A 22085-nucleotide genomic window follows, 5' to 3' on the forward strand; every position below is an offset into this window, starting at 1 on the left:
AAAAAAATCATACTAATATGCTGATCTGCTGCTCAAGCATCAAAGTTCTTTAAGTTCATTTGCTGACCATTTAGATTTATTAATAAAACTAAATGGCCATTGCTTGGATTTAATTTATATCCAAATGAAATCCTGAATGACACACTACACACTGTGCATACTGTACTCTAGATACTCAACTGTCTGGTGTATGAATATTATAAGATTATTTGATTAACATCTGAGCCTGAGCTCTCCGTTGTGAGGAAAGCTGACAGTTGACTCATGAAGTGTTTGTCTGTTTAAGTCGAGCATTATCCAGAGAAGATCTTGACTTCACTGATGATTAGCTGTTGTTCTTACACCCTCACCAGAGAAAACATCTGGACTCAGACAACTAGACTCCAAGATCAACAAGCAGAAAACAGAGATGATAACACTGAACACCTCAAACCCCTCAGCAATTAAAGTACAGGAGCAGACCTCTGTAGAAATGAGGAGTTTGTAGACCTGGACTTCATCATTAGACATGATGGAGGACAGACAATGACATCAAGAGACGCATTAGCAAGAGCAGAAACAGCTTTATAACACTGAACAATATGTGGAGGTCCAACACTAGAATGACTCTGTATCAGAGCTGTGTCCTTTCCACCTTACTTTACAGATCTGAATGTTAGAGAACGACAGAAGCACTTTACCTAACTATCAACTTTCCACATGATGAACCTCCAGAATCCTGCAGATCTTCTGCTCCAAAACATCTCTGACCAACAACTACTCATGCGGCGCAATTAAGAAAGTACAGCACTTTTAGAAATATATTAACTGATAAAAAAAAAAAAAAATGCTGACTTTTTTTTACCTGCTGTACATATAATGGGAACATTTCTGTTATTATTCATTAGCTTTTTATGCTTTATGTTTCATGTCTACAAGTTAGCCTGTATTTAAAACTGTTTAATAATACTTAAAACAGACAAGTAAACTTTTCACTTGTTTTTAACTCTATGTGGCATTTAATTTACATGAAAATATAAAAGTGTTAAAAAGACTAAATGTGTTTGAGTATTTAGAGGAGAGTGAAAGACACAAATGCTGTTAACTTGTGAAAATGTTTAGTTGATTTGATGAAGGAGAGACTCCATCCACAGAACAAAGACTATATACTGGATATCTGTACATTAACAACAGACACACACTAAATATAAAGTAAAATAGAATAACAATGTGTAGAAAACATGAGAAGTTTCACACATTGTAGATTTGCTTTATATCTTTTGACACATTTAAGTGCTGCACTTGACAATCACATTTAAACATCTGAATCATTATGAATGAGTTTAATAGAAATATTATTAAACTGAAGAGCCAGACAGATTCATCTGAGCTTCTTCCTCCTCTGTTCCAGCTTTACATTAAACACAATGATCATCTGCTTGAATACTAAAGCAACATTAATCCTTCAATATCATGTTTCTAACACACATGCTGCATTATTTGATTGTAAAGTCTGAGTCTCTTCACCTGTATGGATCACATTTACACATTTATCACACATTTATTTCTCCTCATAGACACAGTAGTGAAGCTCTTCTGTGGATCTTCAGCTGATGTTCACTGCTCCTCTCAAGATCACTTCACATACATCATCGTTTCGAGGAAAAAAAACTCAATTTTCTCCTCTCAAGTCAACTTCACGTCATGATACACATACGATTACTGAAGTCAATCTGTAAGGTGGAACAGCAAAAAAGATAATCACAGTTCAGTGGAACAAAGTACAAATTAATTACTATATTTTAGTTACATTATTATTTTTAAATCATATTTTGTAATCAGATCAAAACTGACTATACCTGATTTTGAATACATAGTTATGAAATAATATTTGTGTTTTAAATAGAATACACTTAGAACATGATTTCCTTTCAGTCAATATAAAGAGAAACACACACTAACGAGTGTACACCAAATATTATAAATGACAAGAACAAACACAAATGTGATTTAGTCTTAAAACACAAATCTTTCAGTTAAATGTGTCACTAGTTAAAGCTGTTTGTCTCTAGTTTAAACATGATTGTGTTGGTCTCAGTAAATAAGTGAAATGATTGCACAGCTCGCTGGAATACTGGATTCTGATTGGTCAGTGGTGACATTCGGAGGTGTGTTATTCATTAGGTGTGTGTCATTAGCAGCAGAATAACACACAGTCATACGGTATTTGAGTCGGGTGTTTCTTTGACTTCTCTCGTATCACAGCACCGCGCTCTCACTCGTTTCATTCAAACACAACTGCTATTAGCTTGTGCCTCAGTTACTTACTGGATTTACCCTCAAACCAAACCGCAGGAGATTCCTGTTAATAGTAGACTTGAGGAGACATTGTTCAAAGTGTGTCTTGTTGTTCAAGTTGTTGCTAACTGACCAGAAGAGTTTAGCTGAATCTAAATTGTGTCTAATTCTTCACTTGTGTGTCAAGAAAGCATATAATAAGTGTGATAATGCAGATGCAGCCGGATGTTATCACAGAATAAGTCTCTTCAGGAGGACACAAGTCCTGATCACCCTGTCGGGTTTATTCTGTGATAACAAGCGGCTGGAGCTACATTATCTCTTACAGAAAGTAAGTGTAAAGAAATGTGACGTGTTGCTTGTCAAAGTAAAAACACACAAGAGACAGAGACATTGATCATGTGATGCTGGACGACTGTGAGCTGAAGCTGAATCTGCTCTGATTTTACCAGCGTTTTCCTACAATCTGAACAAATCTATTTCAAACTCGAATGATTCACTATTACTGATCTCATTAATAAAGCAGCTGTTGCTGTAGAAAGCTGTGACAGTCTGCTTTTCTTCTCTTTCCTCCTTTGTGTTCAACATTTTGATCAACTTTACATTTCATTCTGACACAAACCCTTTCAAATAAAGCTTGAAGATCATTTGATCAACTCTTTTCACTAATATCTGAAAGTATATATTTGTTCAGATATCAGAGGTAAATGAATCTCTTTAATATCACAAAGTGAAGTTTACTCACCTCAGTTCACAGTTTGAGTCTCGTAGCACATCAATGAGCTTCTGCTTTGAGTCTCCAATCATATTATATCTCAGATCAAGTTCTTTTAGAAACTGCAGAGCTTTTGTGTTTGTCAAAGACTGAGTTAAAGAAGAAACATCTGTAATGTCACAGTCACAAAGACTAGAAAGAGACAAACAGAGGAAGAGAGATCATCTTACAAACAAATCATTAAGATGAAGAATCTTTCACAAATATAATGTGAACACATTCATCATGAGATATTGAGTATAAAGTGTTTTGTTCAACTCTTATGTGCTGTTCGTTTGGGGAGGACACTCGTGCTGTTTGGGCTCTCCAGAGAACACAGCCAACAAAAGGACTTTTTGTTACAAAAATGTGTCATTTATTAATGTTTTTACTCTACATTTATGTAGTTTTTTTGAAGGATTTATGATATTTTGTAAATGTATAAAATGTATTAATTAAAAATAGGTTTTTAAATTGGTTTTTATATAAAAAGAATATAAATTTTATATATAAAGAATAGCACCAAGTGTTGTCAACCGTACAAAGTCTCATGTCATTTAGATAAAGGGAACATTTGTTTCTATTTCAGCAAACATCATTTGGGGTCTCAAAAGACCTTGAACAGCACATAAGAGTTAAACAAAGTGATTTTCATCATTTTGATTCTTGTCTGTGAATGTTACTGACCTCAATCTCTCCAGTTTACAGCGTGAATCCTTCAGTACGTCACATAAGTGATTCACTCCTGTGTTTTTTACTTGATTCCAGCTCAGGATCAGTTCTCTCAGGTGTGATGGGTTTGATTTCAGAGCTGAAGTCAGGATGAGACACTGTTTCTCTGTAATACTGCATCCCCACAGACTGAAGACAGAAAGAGAAAACACAATGAATCAGACACGTTATGTTCATGTGTGAGTAATTCATCATGTGTTAACAACATACAGTGCAATAAATAAAACATTACCAAAAACCTTATTATATGACCATAAAGAAAAACAGAAGAAAAAAGATGAACAAAGTAGACACAGGATGAACTACAGAACTACTTAAAATAACATTAAATGTGAGAAATCAAGAAAATTCTGTTTCTGAATTACAATTTATTTAAATATATTTTTTACTTTTTTTGCTACTGTCATTCTTTACTGTTCATGTCTGAGTGAATAAAAATAATAATTTGATCCATTAATGAGCTGGATTACTGTGATCTCCGGTGACTGACTGAAATGAGACCCTCGAGCAAGAACTGAACCACAACTGCAGGTGTGTGTGTTCACTGTGTGTGTGTATGTGAGAGAGTGTGTTTTCACTGTGTGTGTGTGTGCGTGTGTGTGTGTGTGTGTGTGTGTATGAGAGTGAGTGTGTTTTCACTGTGTGTGTGTGTTCACTGTGTGTGTGTGTGTGTGTGTGTGTGTGTGTGTGTGTGTTCACTGTATGTGTGTATGTGAGAGAGTGTGTTTTCACTGTGTGTGTGTGTGTTCACTGTGTGTGTGTGTGTGTGTGTGTGTGTGTGTGTTCACTGTATGTGTGTATGTGAGAGAGTGTGTTTTCACTGTGTGTGTGTGTTCACTGTGTGTGTGTGTGTGTGTGTGTGTGTGTGTGTGTGTGTGTGTGTGTTCACTGTATGTGTGTATGTGAGAGAGTGTGTTTTCACTGTGTGTGTGTGTTCACTGTGTGTGTGTATGTGAGAGAGTGTGTTTTCACTGTGTGTGTGTGTGTGTGTGTATGAGAGTGAGTGTGTGTTTTCAAGGTGTGTGTGTTCACGGTGTGTGTGTGTGTTCACTGTGTGTGTGTGTGTTAAATGCAGATCACATGTTCAGTTTATGGGACACTAGACTTGGCCACACGTCACATCCTTTCCTTTCCTTTTCCTGAAAGTAAACCGTAATCTTTAATCTGACTGTAAGTGCTGTAGAGTATAATGATACTAACTCTAGTTTCTCCAGCTTGAATTGTGTGTTCATCAGTAGATCACTGAGGTGTTTCACTCCAGAGTCTCCTAGTAGTTTATTCCTGCTCAGGTTGAGTTCTCTCAGGTGTGATGGGTTTGATTTCAGAGCTGAAGTCAGGATGAGACACTGTTTCTCTGTAATACTGCAATCACACAGACTGAAGACAGAAAGAGAAAACACAATGAATCAGACACGTTATGTTCATGTGTGAGTAATTCATCATGTGTTAACATCATACAGTGCAATAAATAAAACACTGCCAAAAACCTTATTATATGACCATAAACAAAAACAGAAGAAAAAAGATGAACAAAGTAGACACTGGATGAACTACAGAACTACTTAAAATAACATAAAATGTGAGACAGTGAAGGATGTTCAGATCAACTTCTCACGTGTTGGATGAGAAACGAAACGGACTAACTGACAAAACTGAAATGTTTGTTGTTGTTTTTTTGTAAAGTAGAGCTTGCAAAAAGGTGTTTAATTCATCCAATTAAAAAAAAAAAATAGGGTAATGATGGACATCTATATTTTTTAACTTGAGACAATAGTTATTTATTTTTCCAAGTAAAAAAAAAAAATATATATATATATATATGTGTGTGTGAATCATTACCATAACACTTTGCATCTTTGTTTTATTCGCACCAACATTATTTGATTTTAACATTTTGGAATAATGTATTTATATAGCATACTTTTATTTAGTCTTACTGGTAAAGACCTTTTTTTAAAACCAAACTTAAAAACTAAAATACTGAATGCTGATTAAGAAACTTCTTATTGAATGTGTGTTGATTGTGTTGTTTGATTGTAGAACTATGCAGTTATTGCCTTTAATTTCACATGGTTACAGTTAATCTTTTATTTAAAGCCAGTTCTCTGTAGTTTCAACACAATTCAGAAACAAAAGCTAAATGCTGAGGTCTGTATCATCTGTGTTTGTATTGAATGTAGTCTACTTACTGTGCAGTTACTGCCGTTAATTTCAGATGGTTACGGTTATTGTTTTCAATAGTCAAAAGCCAATTTGGGCTATTAAATACCAAATAAACATCTTGTTTATGCACACTTTCCTTCTTTCTTATTTGTTGTTTAAAGATTAAAAAAAAAAAAAAAACGCAAATCGGTATCGGCCATGAAAAATCATGATCGTGCATCCCTAATTATAATTTACTTAAAGACATTTGTAACTTTTTTTGCAATTGTCATTCTTTACTGTACAGGTCTGAGTGAACAAAATAATAATAATAATAATTTGGTCCATTAATGAACTGGATTACTGTGATCTCCGGTGACTGACTGAAATGAGACTGTTGTAAAGACTGTGATAACAAACAATGGACAGTGAATGCTATTGTTGGGCTTTTTAATTGACAGTTGAAACTACGAATCAGTACAGCTTTAGCGTCATCTGAAAGTAGTTCCGCCAAAGGATATAGAAGTGTGTTGCATCAGAAAGTTTAGTGCGGAGCTAATGAGTGTTCTCCAAAGTTTATTTCAAGTGTGTGCGTGCAGCTAGAAGTAAGTTCAAATGTTCTTATCTTTGTTATTAATACATTTGTGTATTGTTGCGGTTTAAGATAATCACAGACTTCAGATATTAATGGTAATACTGTATGCGTGTGTACAAAGATTCAGCAATTGCCATTCCTTTGTGTGAATTAATGTGATTATGATAGTTTATGACAGCTGTTTATATGCTTATCAGACCCGTTATGTGGGTTATATGCTTATTTGCATGCGTACCTATGAATGCCTCAAGATTAAGGTTCTATCATTGCACCGTCATTTGTTTACATAAGACCGCCGGAATGGCGCTAATAATGTTACGCCGCGGGTTCGAGTCCCGCTCAGAGCAGTCTGTACATAATGTTGATTTATTGTAATTATACATTGAATATAGTTAATCCTATTTAATGCCTTTTGTAACTATATAATATTGTTGTACATTTTTATTGTTGTTATACTTATTATTGTGTACCTTTTATTTACCATTATTGTGTGTATACTTTCAGAACCACACATACCCACATATCTACAGTGGAGAATAAAAATTAAAGAAGAAACATCAAAGTCATTGCATTCTAACCGGATGTGCCATAGTGATTGCAAACCTTTACTAACCAGCCCCAAATAAATACCTCAAAACAGAGACCCTCGAGCAAGAACTGAACCCCAACTGTTCCTCAGCGCTGCAGGTGTGTGTGTGTGTGTGTGTGTGTGTGTGAGAGAGAGAAATGAGAAAGAGTGTGTGTGTGTGTGTGTGTGTGTGCGCGCGAGAGAGTGTGCGTGTATCTGTTCACGTTGTGTGTGTGTGTTAAATGCAGAGTATGGGACACTATATACTGTTCCTCAGCGCTGCAGGTGTGTGTGTGTGTGTGTATATGTGTTAAATGCACTAGACTTGGCCACACGTCACATCCTTTCATTTCCTTTTCCTGAAAGTAAACAGTAATCTTTAATCTGACTGTAAGTGCTGTAGAGTATAATGATACTAACTGTAGTTTCTCCAGCTTGAATTGTGTGTTCATCAGTAGATCACTGAGGTGTTTCACTCCAGAGTCTCCTAGTAGTTCATTTAGACTCAGGTTGAGTTCTCTCAGGTGTGATGGGTTTGATTTCAGAGCTGAAGTCAGGATGAGACACTGTTTCTCTGTAATACTGCATCCCCACAGACTGAAGACAGAAAGAGAAAACACAATGAATCAGACACGTTATGTTCATGAAGTCACAGCAGAACAACCTTCATCTGTCAAATAACAGCATCTTAATCTACATTGAGAGAAAGAGAGAAGATAGAAGAAAACTATTTAATAAAGTCACAATTTCTTGATAAAACAAAAAAACAGAGGAAGAGTGTCTGAACACCTTTGGATAATTTTCCACAATTTGGTCTTCAAAACAGAAAAACAAATAAGCTGTTCATTTAATCAAATAATTGACACTTCTCATGATTTATGTACAATTTCTGCTGATTCTTGATAGAAATACAACAAAGTTTTAATTCCTAACAACCTTGTGTGAAATGTGTTAACATCTTTCATATTTTTTTATTTCTGTCATATAATTCTTATTTCATCTTTTGTCTAAAACTGATCATATTGTCTAAAATAAAAGTCCTGACTGCTGTGTATTTGTGTTTAAACTGATTCTGGTCTGCACATCACTACAACGTAAATGCATTCGCTCTGCTCTGTCCAGTGACTTGATCAGCTTTGCTCCACAGATTCAACTTTGCACATCTAAATAAAACTGTAGGTTTGTCTGTGTGTGTAGATGTGAAGTACAGTAATATTTCTCTGAAACAGGTCAGACTGAAGAAGCAATGCCTGCACAGAATAAAGCCCAGTCTGGACCGGTTCTGTTCAGTTGTGTTACACATTCATTAATCTGGTGTTTGATGACAAAGAGATTATATGAAGCATCAATAAACACTATGAATATGTTCTGATACAGCAGCACACAACTATTCTGTTGTGTCCCATTAATAAACACAATGAAAACAGTTCTGTCCCACTGGATAAAAGAGAAATGTTTGTGTATTTTTGGTATTATTAACTGAAATGATTGGATATTGGGTTGTGTATTTGACCTGCTGTATGAGCAGAAATTTCAAATGTTTAGATCAAACAACAACTAACTTTACAAGTAAAATATACAGTACAGAATATAGACAGATTAACTATACAAAAATATATGAACATATATAAAAATATACATATATATAGTGCAAAAAACAAGCTATCACGGGTTGATCCAAAAATGAGCGGGTGCAAGAGAAAAGGTGAAGATCAATGTTTTATCAATCAATCGCCCGTATTTAATAAATAAGAAGCAAATATACAGCAGACAATGTAATGAGGTGCTGGAACGATCACTTGCATTGATGTGAACTGGAGGATGCCGAAACTCAGCTTGTGCCTCACAGATTTGAGAAATATGACTACTGAAATGAAATGACTACTTTTAAATGAAAATATACAAAACAAAATAAATAGGCTACTCTCTGATGATGTAATCCAAATGAAATGTGCATTTCTCTCTGCCGTTCATGGCGAGTCTGCATCGTCCACTTCATCTTTACAGCGACACAGAAAACACCAGTTTATTACTAAACAATTAAATGTGTCCTTGCTAATTTAGACATTCATAATCATTACTTTAACCAATTCTTTGTGGCAAGCTTTATGCGTGCGGTCATAACGCTTATTATCCTGTAGGCTATAGCCTATAAGTAATTAAATTAATATAAGAATGTGATTTGTCCATGAATGGCTTAAATGAACAACTACTAGTCGACTAGAAAAAATAATAATAATTAGTCGGAGGCAGCCCTTATTCCACATATTTTGGAACCAGCAGGCCATTGGTTGAGCGAGACCCCCCCGAATGAGTGAATATTCAGAAATGTGCTCTCCGCTCACGAGCTCTGATCAGAACAAACCCGAACCTCACGGTCTGCTGAACTTGCAGAAACACTGGTCAGGTGCGGGTTGTTTATATATTGACCCGCGCATCACTGGTAACAGTCAGTGAGGGTGATGGGAAGATAGTTTTTAAAGGGTCATGAAACCCCAGACTACTTTTTCTGAGATTGTATCAGAGGTGTGTGTGTTGCACTTCATAGTCTTTAACTTTATAAAATGATCCTCTGCACTGATGCTCTCCAGACGCAGAGAAACTCCAGCTTCATTCATAACCTCCTTAACCTAAACTCAGAGACCCAGTTGGTCAAAAAACCTGGCATACACGCATATACTTTTTTTTAAAATTAGTCTTCAATCCTCGGTTTGTAGTCAGTAAACATGATCACATTCAGCAGTCACAGCAGAAGTTAGAGACTAAATGTAACTGATGTCTATTCAAAAGTTGTATTAATCTTTTCTAAGAAGGTTGAAAGCTGTATTAAAGACAAAAGACAGTAAACACTTTAATAAAATACTGTCTATTTCTAATGTGTTCACATTATTTTCTCCAACCTCTGTGCACTTAAAGGGATAGTTCACCCAAAAATGAAAATTACTCCATGATTTACTCACCCTCAAGACATCCTAGATGCATATGAATTTATTCTTTCAGACAAATATAATCAGAGTTATATTAAACATGTTCTGGCTGTTTCAAGCTTTATAACGTGAGGTCGGACTCAAAGATAATTAAAATGGAGGACTGTAACATTACTAGTCATGTAACATGTGAAATGATGTAAGATACTCACATCAGTGTGTTGAGTCTACAGTGTTTATCCTGCAGTAGAGCAGAGATCTGATTCACTCCTGTGTCTCCTAGTTTATGTTCACTCAGATCCAGCTCTCTCAGGAGTAACGGGTTTTTACCCACAATTCCAGTCACATACTGACAGCCTTCATCTGCAGCAGGACCCAAAAACCTGCAGAAGAGAAGATGAAGCTGGAATCAATTCAATGTGCATTGCATCACAAAACATTTAAAGATTATCAAACATTGTTTGTAATGAAAAGCTCTAGTTCAAGTTTAAACAGTTGGACATTTAAATATAATTTTTTTTTTTAAGAAGGACAAAAGTCAAAAGTAAATTTAAAAGAAACTCGGGCAAAAGCTTATGATTCTCAAAAATCTGAAGATCTTTCTGGCTTTTAAGCAGGAGATGAGGAAAGTTAACAAAGAGATAACTAGCTTGTGACAGCTAAGCATTCATAGTGATATATTTAGATTATCTTTTGATGCCGGCTCTTTCTATTATTATGTAGCAGAATTCACCAAATACTGGATTTCTGATCCACTAATAGAGAACATGATCTGATCATCTCTGGATAGTTTTATTTAACTGATAATTCTGCTCATTATGAGAGGAACTGCAGGTTCAGACGTGTGTGTGTGTGTGTGCTGAATCATCAGTGATCGTCTCCATCACATGTTTGTGGTCTGTAATAGATCTGCTGTAGTAGAATTAGGGCTGTAGTTATCAAATATTTTAGTAATCGAGTATTCTACCAAAAATTCCATCGATTAATCGAGTAATCGGATAAAATGTGTTTTTGCTTAATTAAAGTGCAATATTAATTATGCAAGATAAAATAAGACTCCTGGGTGTTGTGACGGTCACATTCAACATGGACGTTAATACGCACACATACGCACAAACACACACCGAGAATGTTTGGTGATACAAGAGTTTATTGTAATTATTGATCAGAGAGTGAATTAAATACCTGTAAACTATGTGTATTGTTCCCGTGTAGCATTTGTCCCGTGATTTTTAGAGTCTTGGTAAGAAACAATGGCAGGAATTATTGGTTCCGCTTAGGGTGGGGATCTACCATGTATTAATTGAGCGTGGGGGTTTCAGGGGCAACGTGGCCGAGTTATTGCTGTTATTTCCTGTTTAATGTGAATGAATTAATAACAACAATGTAGATTTATTAAGTAGAACATCATGCCAATATGTTTGTTTCAGACTCTGTATATTTAAGGGAACATGTGTAAAGTGTTTTCTGTGAGTTTGTCCCTCCACATGTGGTAATGGTGCTGTTTCTGCAATGGAGAGTATGGCCTGAGGGTTGCAGGTATTTTATTCACTCTCTGATCAATAATTACAATAAACTCTTGTATCACCAAACAGTCTCGGTGTGTGTTTGTGCGTATTAACGTCCATGTTGAACGTGCGGTCCCTCCGTGACCATCACAGGCCTCTTAAAATGTACAACTTTTTTTTTTTTTAAATGCATAGAATGCAATGCATACATCATGAATAAACATTTAATTATTACCTATTGTTTCTCTGTCTGTACTTGTACTGTGAACAATGACAAGAAAGTTGACAGATGAATTAAGTTCATTTAAGTGCCATTCAGTTGGGGTTTTAAATAAAGCATTTTCTGAGATGCACATTAAACATTAAACACATAAAACATTAATTTAATTTATCTTTTAATTATTGAAAATTAACGTAACTTTTTGGTAAACAAAGGGGATTTACTATTAAAAATAAAACATGGAAGAAATGTTGTGTGATTAAACCTTTAAAAAAATAATATATATATATTTTTTTGTGGTAGGCTATGTACATTCTGCTGAACAATAGTCTTTAGTCGGACTTTTATTTTGACGGGTTGACGTACCTTTACAGTTCTGTGTATGTGATGTGACGCTAGTTTTACTCAAATCAAACGGTCAAATGCTCATGAAGTGACTGTCAGAGCAGTTCTGGAGATGTTCCTCATGTGTTCAAGACCTGTGATACAGCAGATGCTGAAATTACCGTGAGTGTCACGCGCACTTCAGTGTGTGTAAATAAAGGAAGTCACGCTTCTACTCCATTCATTAACAGAGACACGCAGAACATGCAGGATTCATATTTAAATAGTCTGTTCCGACTTAATATTTACAGATATTATTCCATATTGTGATTTGATGTAAGTGCAATGACCTATTCTTGATTAATTCATTCAAAATTTGGCAAATTCCGTGCCATTCCGTGTTTAACTGTCCGTTTTTATGACTGGATTCCTCAATTCCCTCCGCATTATCTGCATCGCGGAAATCATAGGGCCCTAGTTGTGGTATGCCAGCTCTATCTTGCAATGGACACACGCCAGAACGTTCTCTTTACATTTGCCCGCGCCCTCAAATCAAAACACTGCTGACTCCTTGCAGTATGCAACCTCGGACGCAGCGCTTGTGTCTCCTTCCGCTTTGTGGGTGATGTAAACGCGTTGTCACATTAAAACAATCATTGCGAAAGAACCTGACGTGAGATTTAAAATAAATCAATTTTTGTAATCGAGTTACTCAAGGAATCGTTTCAGCCCTAAGTAGATCTACAGTGTTGTGAATCTGAGCTTGATGGAAAATTAATGTACAGTGCATTCAACAACATTTAAACAATCAGGATAATAAATCACACTGAATAGGTTTCATGAGAAATGTCCACAATAACACAATCATAAATGTTAACTATTGAGGCATCAAACTACTGAACACCAGCACATCTATGTGTTAATCTAAACATGAATCTATTTAAATATAATCCAAAATGTCTGATTAAGCTTTAACTTTTAACAAAACTAAAATGTGCTGACATTTATCATCAAAACAACAGCAGCTGCAGCATCTGATCTTTAATGTTTGATCATTTTCAACAACAGATTGTGTACCTGGCTGAATTAGTGAAATAATATTATTCTATAATACACTTTAATATAATATAATATAATATAATGTGTGTGTGTGTGTGTGTGTGTGTGTGTGTGTGTGTGTGTGTGTGTGTGTGTGTGTGTGTGTGTGTGTGTGTGTGTGTGTGTGTGTATATATATATATATATATATATATATATATATATATATATATATATATATATATTTATTAGGGGTGTAACAGTATGCAAAAATCACGGTTCAGTACGTACCTCGGTTTTAAAGGGGGGGTGAAATGCTATTTCATGCATACTGAGTTTTTTACACTGTTAAAGAGTTGGATTCCCATGCTAAACATGGACAAAGTTTCAAAAATTAAGTTGTACGTTTGAAGGAGTATTTCTGTTCCAAAAACACTCCTTCCGGTTTGTCACAAGTTTCGGAAAGTTTTTTTCGAGTATGGCTCTGTGTGACGTTAGATGGAGCGGAATTTCCTTATATGGGTCCTGAGGCACTTCTGCCGGAAGAGCGCGCTCCCGTATAGCAGAGCACTGAGAGCACAACAGACTTCACTGAGCAGAGCGAGAGCGTCGCGAAATGTCACAAAAGAAGTGTGTTTTTGGTTGCCAGGGCAAGACAACCCTGCACAGATTACCAAAAAAAAAACAGCATTAAGGGACCAGTGGATGGAGTTTATTTTTACAGAGCATCAACGGAGTTGTGCAAGTGTTTTTGTTTGTTCCCTGCATTTCGAAGATGCTTGTTTTACAAACAAGGCCCAGTTTGACGCCGGATTTGCACATCGTTTATTTCTTAAGGATAATGCAGTCCCAACGAAAAAGGGTCACGATCGTGTGTTGGAACCGCAGGCGGTGAGTAAAACTGCTTCAAATATCTCTGTGTTGTTAACTTAGCTATCGGCGCGTAAGAACATCAAGTAAACAACATGCGATGTTAAATTTCAGCCTCTGGATCTGATTCTGGATCATTAATATACGGCTGAATCTGACTGTTAGCCATGGTTTGTTTTGGATGATGTTTTTTTCCTCACGGTAATGTCACAGTTTCCAGATGCTCTCAACGCAAAAGCTTACTCGCGCTCTTTAGCTCCGCCCACACATCACGCCTCCAACCGGTCGTGTTTTTCCGGGAAAAAAACGGTACAGATTATCTTTCTCTTATGAATATAATAAAACTAAAGACTTTTTGGAGTTATGAAGGATGCAGTACTACTCTATAGGTTCTCAAGATAAACAGGATATTGAGTGAAAACGAGCATTTCACCCCCCCTTTAAAGTCACGGTTCGGTTCATTTTCGGTACAGTAAGGGAAAAAAATGCAAACATTAAACTGCAGGTTGTTTATTACTATACACTTTTTAAAATACTTTTTTTTTAAAAGAATAAGAAATAAAATACTGCTGTTATTAAGCTCTCCACTTAATAAAATACTCGGCCTCAAACCAATAACATAATAAAATATAATGAAAAATATAATAAATAACTATGATTACAGTGCAGCATTACCAATCCCAGCTTGTAGGCCTGCTTCACCAGAATCGTGCCTGATGCGACGATGGCGCGCTGCTGCTGCTGTAGGTGACACAGAGGGAGACCGCCGACAGACCAGGCTCTTGTCTTCCCGACAACAATATCTATACTTCATGTTGAGCATAAATATAAAGCCTACTGATAAAGGACACCGTCAACAGTATTGATGGCAAAATAGACTATGTTTGACAGGTGCAATATTTGAAAATCGATAATTATTCATTTGTTTTTTAAATTACATTTATATCTGAATTTATGTCAACCTATAGACTTTCAAACATCAAAGTGTCATGAATTAATATGTATTTGTGTACAAAATGACAAACATATTTTCCTATTCTATTTTGTCTGGAAACGCTTCCAAAAATAGGCGTCGGTTCTATTTCTAGCATGCACGTTTTTTCCGCGCGTCTCATGCAGGCAGTCTGCAAGCTCTAACCTGTTAACATGGGAGCCGAATTAAAAACGGACACGCCACGCAACTGAGACACAATTGCTCCACGCATCCAGTGTGTCACCGGCCTTATAGAATCAGCTGCAGGGCAGGATTTGCGCTGAACGCGGAGACTTCCGCCACTTAATATGTTCATTTGGAAACACGAAAATGTACTTATATTCCACGCACAAAATATTGCATTCCGTCATTCGTTACACACGTGCACCGTACCGAAAGCCCTGTACCGAAACGGTCCGGTACGAATACACGTACCGTTACACCCCTAATATATGTAATACATTTTAAATATTTGTATAATTGATTTTATATTATTTAATCAGGTCTCACCTCAGTGTGTTGAGTTGACAATTTGGATCCTGTAGTAAATCACAGAGCTGATTCACTCCTGATTCTCCAGGATCATTTCCTGTGAGATCCAGCTCTATCAGGTGTGAAGGGTTTGATAACAGAGCTGAAGACAGAGCTTTATAACCTTCTTCAGTGATACTGCAGTCTGAAAGTCTATGAGAAAATCACAGATTGTCACACAAGTACATGTTCTAGAATGAAGAAAATAAAAAGATGCATTACAGGATTTTTGACCTGAATGGACTCTTTTCACAGTAAAGCTGGGTAAAGTTATAAATTGGTGAACGTAAACTACAACAAATGCAATTTTTAGTGTTTGCATTTTTAATTTTCCACAATTATAACCTACAGTTGCAATCAAAATTACTCAACCCCTCAGAAACTGCAGTACTTTACAAATACAAGCTTTTCTGAAGACCCAGGATTAAATCTAAATCACATCTATAACAGTTCACTGGTTTCAAAAGTAATATATTAAAAGTCATAATGTCAATATATAATCTTATATAATGTATTATTTTTGAGTTATAAGATTTTAATAACAGAGATATGTCACAATTATTCAACCCTTATTCAACATTGCTGTTTTACTTGGCAATCTAAAGCCTCAAGGTTTTCATCCAAAATATCTTCAATTGTGTTCCAACGACGAATAAAGCTTTAACGGGTTTGGAACGACATGGGGGTAAATTTTCATTTTGGAGTGGAGTATCTCTTATGTCTTATTTGCATGGTGGAGAATAAAATAGTTTAAAAACACAATTATGTCTTTAGAAACTCTAATAAAAACAGAATTAGCTTGAGCTGTTACACATACACAGAGTTAACCCATGCATGTGCTGAAGTTGAGTAGCAAAAATGGAATAAGTCAACAGAGATCTCACAAAAGTTATAGAGAATAAATAATTGTATTACTTTAGAAAGTCTGTAAAGGCTGTAAGAAGATTTCCAAGACATTAAAAACCCTCAGCCTTATTCCTTATCTAAAAGTGTGTTGTACCAGAAAACCTTTTTAGGGTGTTGAAGAAAAACCTGCAATGTACAGCCAAAGACTTGCAAAATGACCCGATGAAAGAAGGAAAACCATTTCAGTGCAGTGTGTAAGAACACTAGACAAGTATGGCCTTCATGTTGAGACATCTTGGAGAATACCACTCTTTATCAAGAAGAACAAAAGGCAGACTTGAACTTGGTAAAATTCATTTGTGTAGACCTGTGGAGCTCTGGAGGAATGTTTTATGGAGTGATGTAACCAAGCTCATAAGCAGAAGAACACCATCTCCATCGTCAAACTTGAGGTGGATCAGTGCTGTTATGGGGTGTTTTACTGCAGCAGGAAGTGGAAATCATGACTGTATGAAGGACATCATGTATTCTTTGAAGTATCAGGTCATTTTGACAAGAATTGTAATGCCTTTGGTGCAAAGACTGAAGCTCATGATCAATGGACTTTCCTGCAGGAAAGTCATCCCAAAGTACACATCCAAATCTACTTCTGCTTGGTTCAGGGATCAGTCATAGAATGTTCTTGAGTGGCTTGTTCAGTCTCCAGATTTAACTCTCATTGAAAATATCTGGATGAATTTAAAGAAAGCAGTGGCAATGTGAAAACCAAAGATTATCAGTGATCAAGAAGTTTTTTTCAGATGAGGAATGGGTCAAGACTGTAGTAGAGAGATGACCGAAGCTTCTAAACACTTACAGGCAGCGTTTATTGGTGATTTTTATTAATAAAATTGGACTTTTGGGGGGGGTTAATAATTCTGAACATGAATGTTTAGATTCAATTTGAATTTCATCATGATTCATCAATGTTCCATCACACAAAAGTGTATTAAAAAACTTTAACACTTTACTAATGCCTTTGTTATCTGTTTTCATAAAATTATATTCTCCGCAGCAAAATGTCTAGCAGGTTAAGGGGGTTGAATTATGTTGATTGCAACTGTATTATATATAGTAGTATAGTGTACCTGGCTGAATTAGTGAAATAATATTATTCTATAATACACTTTAATATAATATAATATAATATAATGTGTGTGTGTGTGTGTGTGTGTGTGTGTGTGTGTGTGTGTGTGTGTGTGTGTATATATATATATATATATATATATATATATATATATATATATATATATATATATATATATATATATATATATATATATATATATATATATATATATATTTATTAGGGGTGTAACAGTATGCAAAAATCACGGTTCAGTACGTACCTCGGTTTTAAAGGGGGGGTGAAATGCTATTTCATGCATACTGAGTTTTTTACACTGTTAAAGAGTTGGATTCCCATGCTAAACATGGACAAAGTTTCAAAAATTAAGTTGTACGTTTGAAGGAGTATTTCTGTTCCAAAAACACTCCTTCCGGTTTGTCACAAGTTTCGGAAAGTTTTTTTCGAGTATGGCTCTGTGTGACGTTAGATGGAGCGGAATTTCCTTATATGGGTCCTGAGGCACGTCTGCCGGAAGAGCGCGCTCCCGTATAGCAGAGCACTGAGAGCACAACAGACTTCACTGAGCAGAGCGAGAGCGTCGCGAAATGTCACAAAAGAAGTGTGTTTTTGGTTGCCAGGGCAAGACAACCCTGCACAGATTACCAAAAAAAAAACAGCATTAAGGGACCAGTGGATGGAGTTTATTTTTACAGAGCATCAACGGAGTTGTGCAAGTGTTTTTGTTTGTTCCCTGCATTTCGAAGATGCTTGTTTTACAAACAAGGCCCAGTTTGACGCCGGATTTGCACATCGTTTATTTCTTAAGGATAATGCAGTCCCAACGAAAAAGGGTCACGATCGTGTGTTGGAACCGCAGGCGGTGAGTAAAACTGCTTCAAATATCTCTGTGTTGTTAACTTAGCTATCGGCGCGTAAGAACATCAAGTAAACAACATGCGATGTTAAATTTCAGCCTCTGGATCTGATTCTGGATCATTAATATACGGCTGAATCTGACTGTTAGCCATGGTTTGTTTTGGATGATGTTTTTTTCCTCACGGTAATGTCACAGTTTCCAGATGCTCTCAACGCAAAAGCTTACTCGCGCTCTTTAGCTCCGCCCACACATCACGCCTCCAACCGGTCGTGTTTTTCCGGGAAAAAAACGGTACAGATTATCTTTCTCTTATGAATATAATAAAACTAAAGACTTTTTGGAGTTATGAAGGATGCAGTACTACTCTATAGGTTCTCAAGATAAACAGGATATTGAGTGAAAACGAGCATTTCACCCCCCCTTTAAAGTCACGGTTCGGTTCATTTTCGGTACAGTAAGGGAAAAAAATGCAAACATTAAACTGCAGGTTGTTTATTACTATACACTTTTTAAAATACTTTTTTTTTAAAAGAATAAGAAATAAAATACTGCTGTTATTAAGCTCTCCACTTAATAAAATACTCGGCCTCAAACCAATAACATAATAAAATATAATGAAAAATATAATAAATAACTATGATTACAGTGCAGCATTACCAATCCCAGCTTGTAGGCCTGCTTCACCAGAATCGTGCCTGATGCGACGATGGCGCGCTGCTGCTGCTGTAGGTGACACAGAGGGAGACCGCCGACAGACCAGGCTCTTGTCTTCCCGACAACAATATCTATACTTCATGTTGAGCATAAATATAAAGCCTACTGATAAAGGACACCGTCAACAGTATTGATGGCAAAATAGACTATGTTTGACAGGTGCAATATTTGAAAATCGATAATTATTCATTTGTTTTTTAAATTACATTTATATCTGAATTTATGTCAACCTATAGACTTTCAAACATCAAAGTGTCATGAATTAATATGTATTTGTGTACAAAATGACAAACATATTTTCCTATTCTATTTTGTCTGGAAACGCTTCCAAAAATAGGCGTCGGTTCTATTTCTAGCATGCACGTTTTTTCCGCGCGTCTCATGCAGGCAGTCTGCAAGCTCTAACCTGTTAACATGGGAGCCGAATTAAAAACGGACACGCCACGCAACTGAGACACAATTGCTCCACGCATCCAGTGTGTCACCGGCCTTATAGAATCAGCTGCAGGGCAGGATTTGCGCTGAACGCGGAGACTTCCGCCACTTAATATGTTCATTTGGAAACACGAAAATGTACTTATATTCCACGCACAAAATATTGCATTCCGTCATTCGTTACACACGTGCACCGTACCGAAAGCCCTGTACCGAAACGGTCCGGTACGAATACACGTACCGTTACACCCCTAATATATGTAATACATTTTAAATATTTGTATAATTGATTTTATATTATTTAATCAGGTCTCACCTCAGTGTGTTGAGTTGACAATTTGGATCCTGTAGTAAATCACAGAGCTGATTCACTCCTGATTCTCCAGGATCATTTCCTGTGAGATCCAGCTCTATCAGGTGTGAAGGGTTTGATATCAGAGCTGAAGACAGAGCTTTATAACCTTCTTCAGTGATACTGCAGTCTGAAAGTCTATGAGAAAATCACAGATTGTCACACAAGTACATGTTCTAGAATGAAGAAAATAAAAAGATGCATTACAGGATTTTTGACCTGAATGGACTCTTTTCACAGTAAAGCTGGGTAAAGTTATAAATTGGTGAACGTAAACTACAACAAATGCAATTTTTAGTGTTTGCATTTTTAATTTTCCACAATTATAACCTACAGTTGCAATCAAAATTACTCAACCCCTCAGAAACTGCAGTACTTTACAAATACAAGCTTTTCTGAAGACCCAGGATTAAATCTAAATCACATCTATAACAGTTCACTGGTTTCAAAAGTAATATATTAAAAGTCATAATGTCAATATATAATCTTATATAATGTATTATTTTTGAGTTATAAGATTTTAATAACAGAGATATGTCACAATTATTCAACCCTTATTCAACATTGCTGTTTTACTTGGCAATCTAAAGCCTCAAGGTTTTCATCCAAAATATCTTCAATTGTGTTCCAACGACGAATAAAGCTTTAACGGGTTTGGAACGACATGGGGGTAAATTTTCATTTTGGAGTGGAGTATCTCTTATGTCTTATTTGCATGGTGGAGAATAAAATAGTTTAAAAACACAATTATGTCTTTAGAAACTCTAATAAAAACAGAATTAGCTTGAGCTGTTACACATACACAGAGTTAACCCATGCATGTGCTGAAGTTGAGTAGCAAAAATGGAATAAGTCAACAGAGATCTCACAAAAGTTATAGAGAATAAATAATTGTATTACTTTAGAAAGTCTGTAAAGGCTGTAAGAAGATTTCCAAGACATTAAAAACCCTCAGCCTTATTCCTTATCTAAAAGTGTGTTGTACCAGAAAACCTTTTTAGGGTGTTGAAGAAAAACCTGCAATGTACAGCCAAAGACTTGCAAAATGACCCGATGAAAGAAGGAAAACCATTTCAGTGCAGTGTGTAAGAACACTAGACAAGTATGGCCTTCATGTTGAGACATCTTGGAGAATACCACTCTTTATCAAGAAGAACAAAAGGCAGACTTGAACTTGGTAAAATTCATTTGTGTAGACCTGTGGAGCTCTGGAGGAATGTTTTATGGAGTGATGTAACCAAGCTCATAAGCAGAAGAACACCATCTCCATCGTCAAACTTGAGGTGGATCAGTGCTGTTATGGGGTGTTTTACTGCAGCAGGAAGTGGAAATCATGACTGTATGAAGGACATCATGTATTCTTTGAAGTATCAGGTCATTTTGACAAGAATTGTAATGCCTTTGGTGCAAAGACTGAAGCTCATGATCAATGGACTTTCCTGCAGGAAAGTCATCCCAAAGTACACATCCAAATCTACTTCTGCTTGGTTCAGGGATCAGTCATAGAATGTTCTTGAGTGGCTTGTTCAGTCTCCAGATTTAACTCTCATTGAAAATATCTGGATGAATTTAAAGAAAGCAGTGGCAATGTGAAAACCAAAGATTATCAGTGATCAAGAAGTTTTTTTCAGATGAGGAATGGGTCAAGACTGTAGTAGAGAGATGACCGAAGCTTCTAAACACTTACAGGCAGCGTTTATTGGTGATTTTTATTAATAAAATTGGACTTTTGGGGGGGGTTAATAATTCTGAACATGAATGTTTAGATTCAATTTGAATTTCATCATGATTCATCAATGTTCCATCACACAAAAGTGTATTAAAAAACTTTAACACTTTACTAATGCCTTTGTTATCTGTTTTCATAAAATTATATTCTCCGCAGCAAAATGTCTAGCAGGTTAAGGGGGTTGAATTATGTTGATTGCAACTGTATTATAACCTTCTTCTGTGATACTGCAGTCTGAAACTCTTCAGAAAGACCAAACTAATGAACTGATGAATGAATGAATGAATGAACTGATGAATGAACTGATGAATGAATGAATGAATGAATGAATGAATGAATGAACAAACGAATACATAAAAACATGCATTACACCATTAGAATATTAACATTTCCCATCACCTCCAAAAATCCATCCGTTTGTCAATATTTTATAAAAATATCTACACCAACACACCAATTTCATTCCTTTTGACACAGCACCAGTTTACAGACCAGCTGGAGCTTAACATTGATTCATGTTTAGATTAACCAAATTCAGACCTGAGTATCTGTAGTGTCTGTGAATT

General features: G+C 36.0%; 1 protein-coding gene and 1 long non-coding RNA gene across 3 annotated transcripts in view; one reads left to right on the forward strand and one right to left on the reverse strand.

Annotated features, from left to right (window-relative positions):
• Window positions 1-22085, forward strand: part of LOC127987626 (uncharacterized) — a 459131-nt gene that overhangs the window by 338188 nt on the left and 98858 nt on the right. The gene's annotated exons all lie outside the window — the stretch shown is intronic.
• Window positions 1-22085, reverse strand: part of LOC127987560 (uncharacterized) — a 1055570-nt gene that overhangs the window by 177960 nt on the left and 855525 nt on the right. The window contains exon 50 of the mRNA XM_052589928.1: window positions 7489-7665. Within this exon, the coding sequence (XP_052445888.1) occupies window positions 7489-7665 (177 nt within the window). The remainder of the gene's footprint in view (window positions 1-7488; window positions 7666-22085) is intronic.

This window comes from Carassius gibelio, chromosome B22 (genome assembly GCF_023724105.1).
Source record: "Carassius gibelio isolate Cgi1373 ecotype wild population from Czech Republic chromosome B22, carGib1.2-hapl.c, whole genome shotgun sequence".
In the NCBI taxonomy this organism is placed as follows: domain Eukaryota; kingdom Metazoa; phylum Chordata; class Actinopteri; order Cypriniformes; family Cyprinidae; genus Carassius; species Carassius gibelio.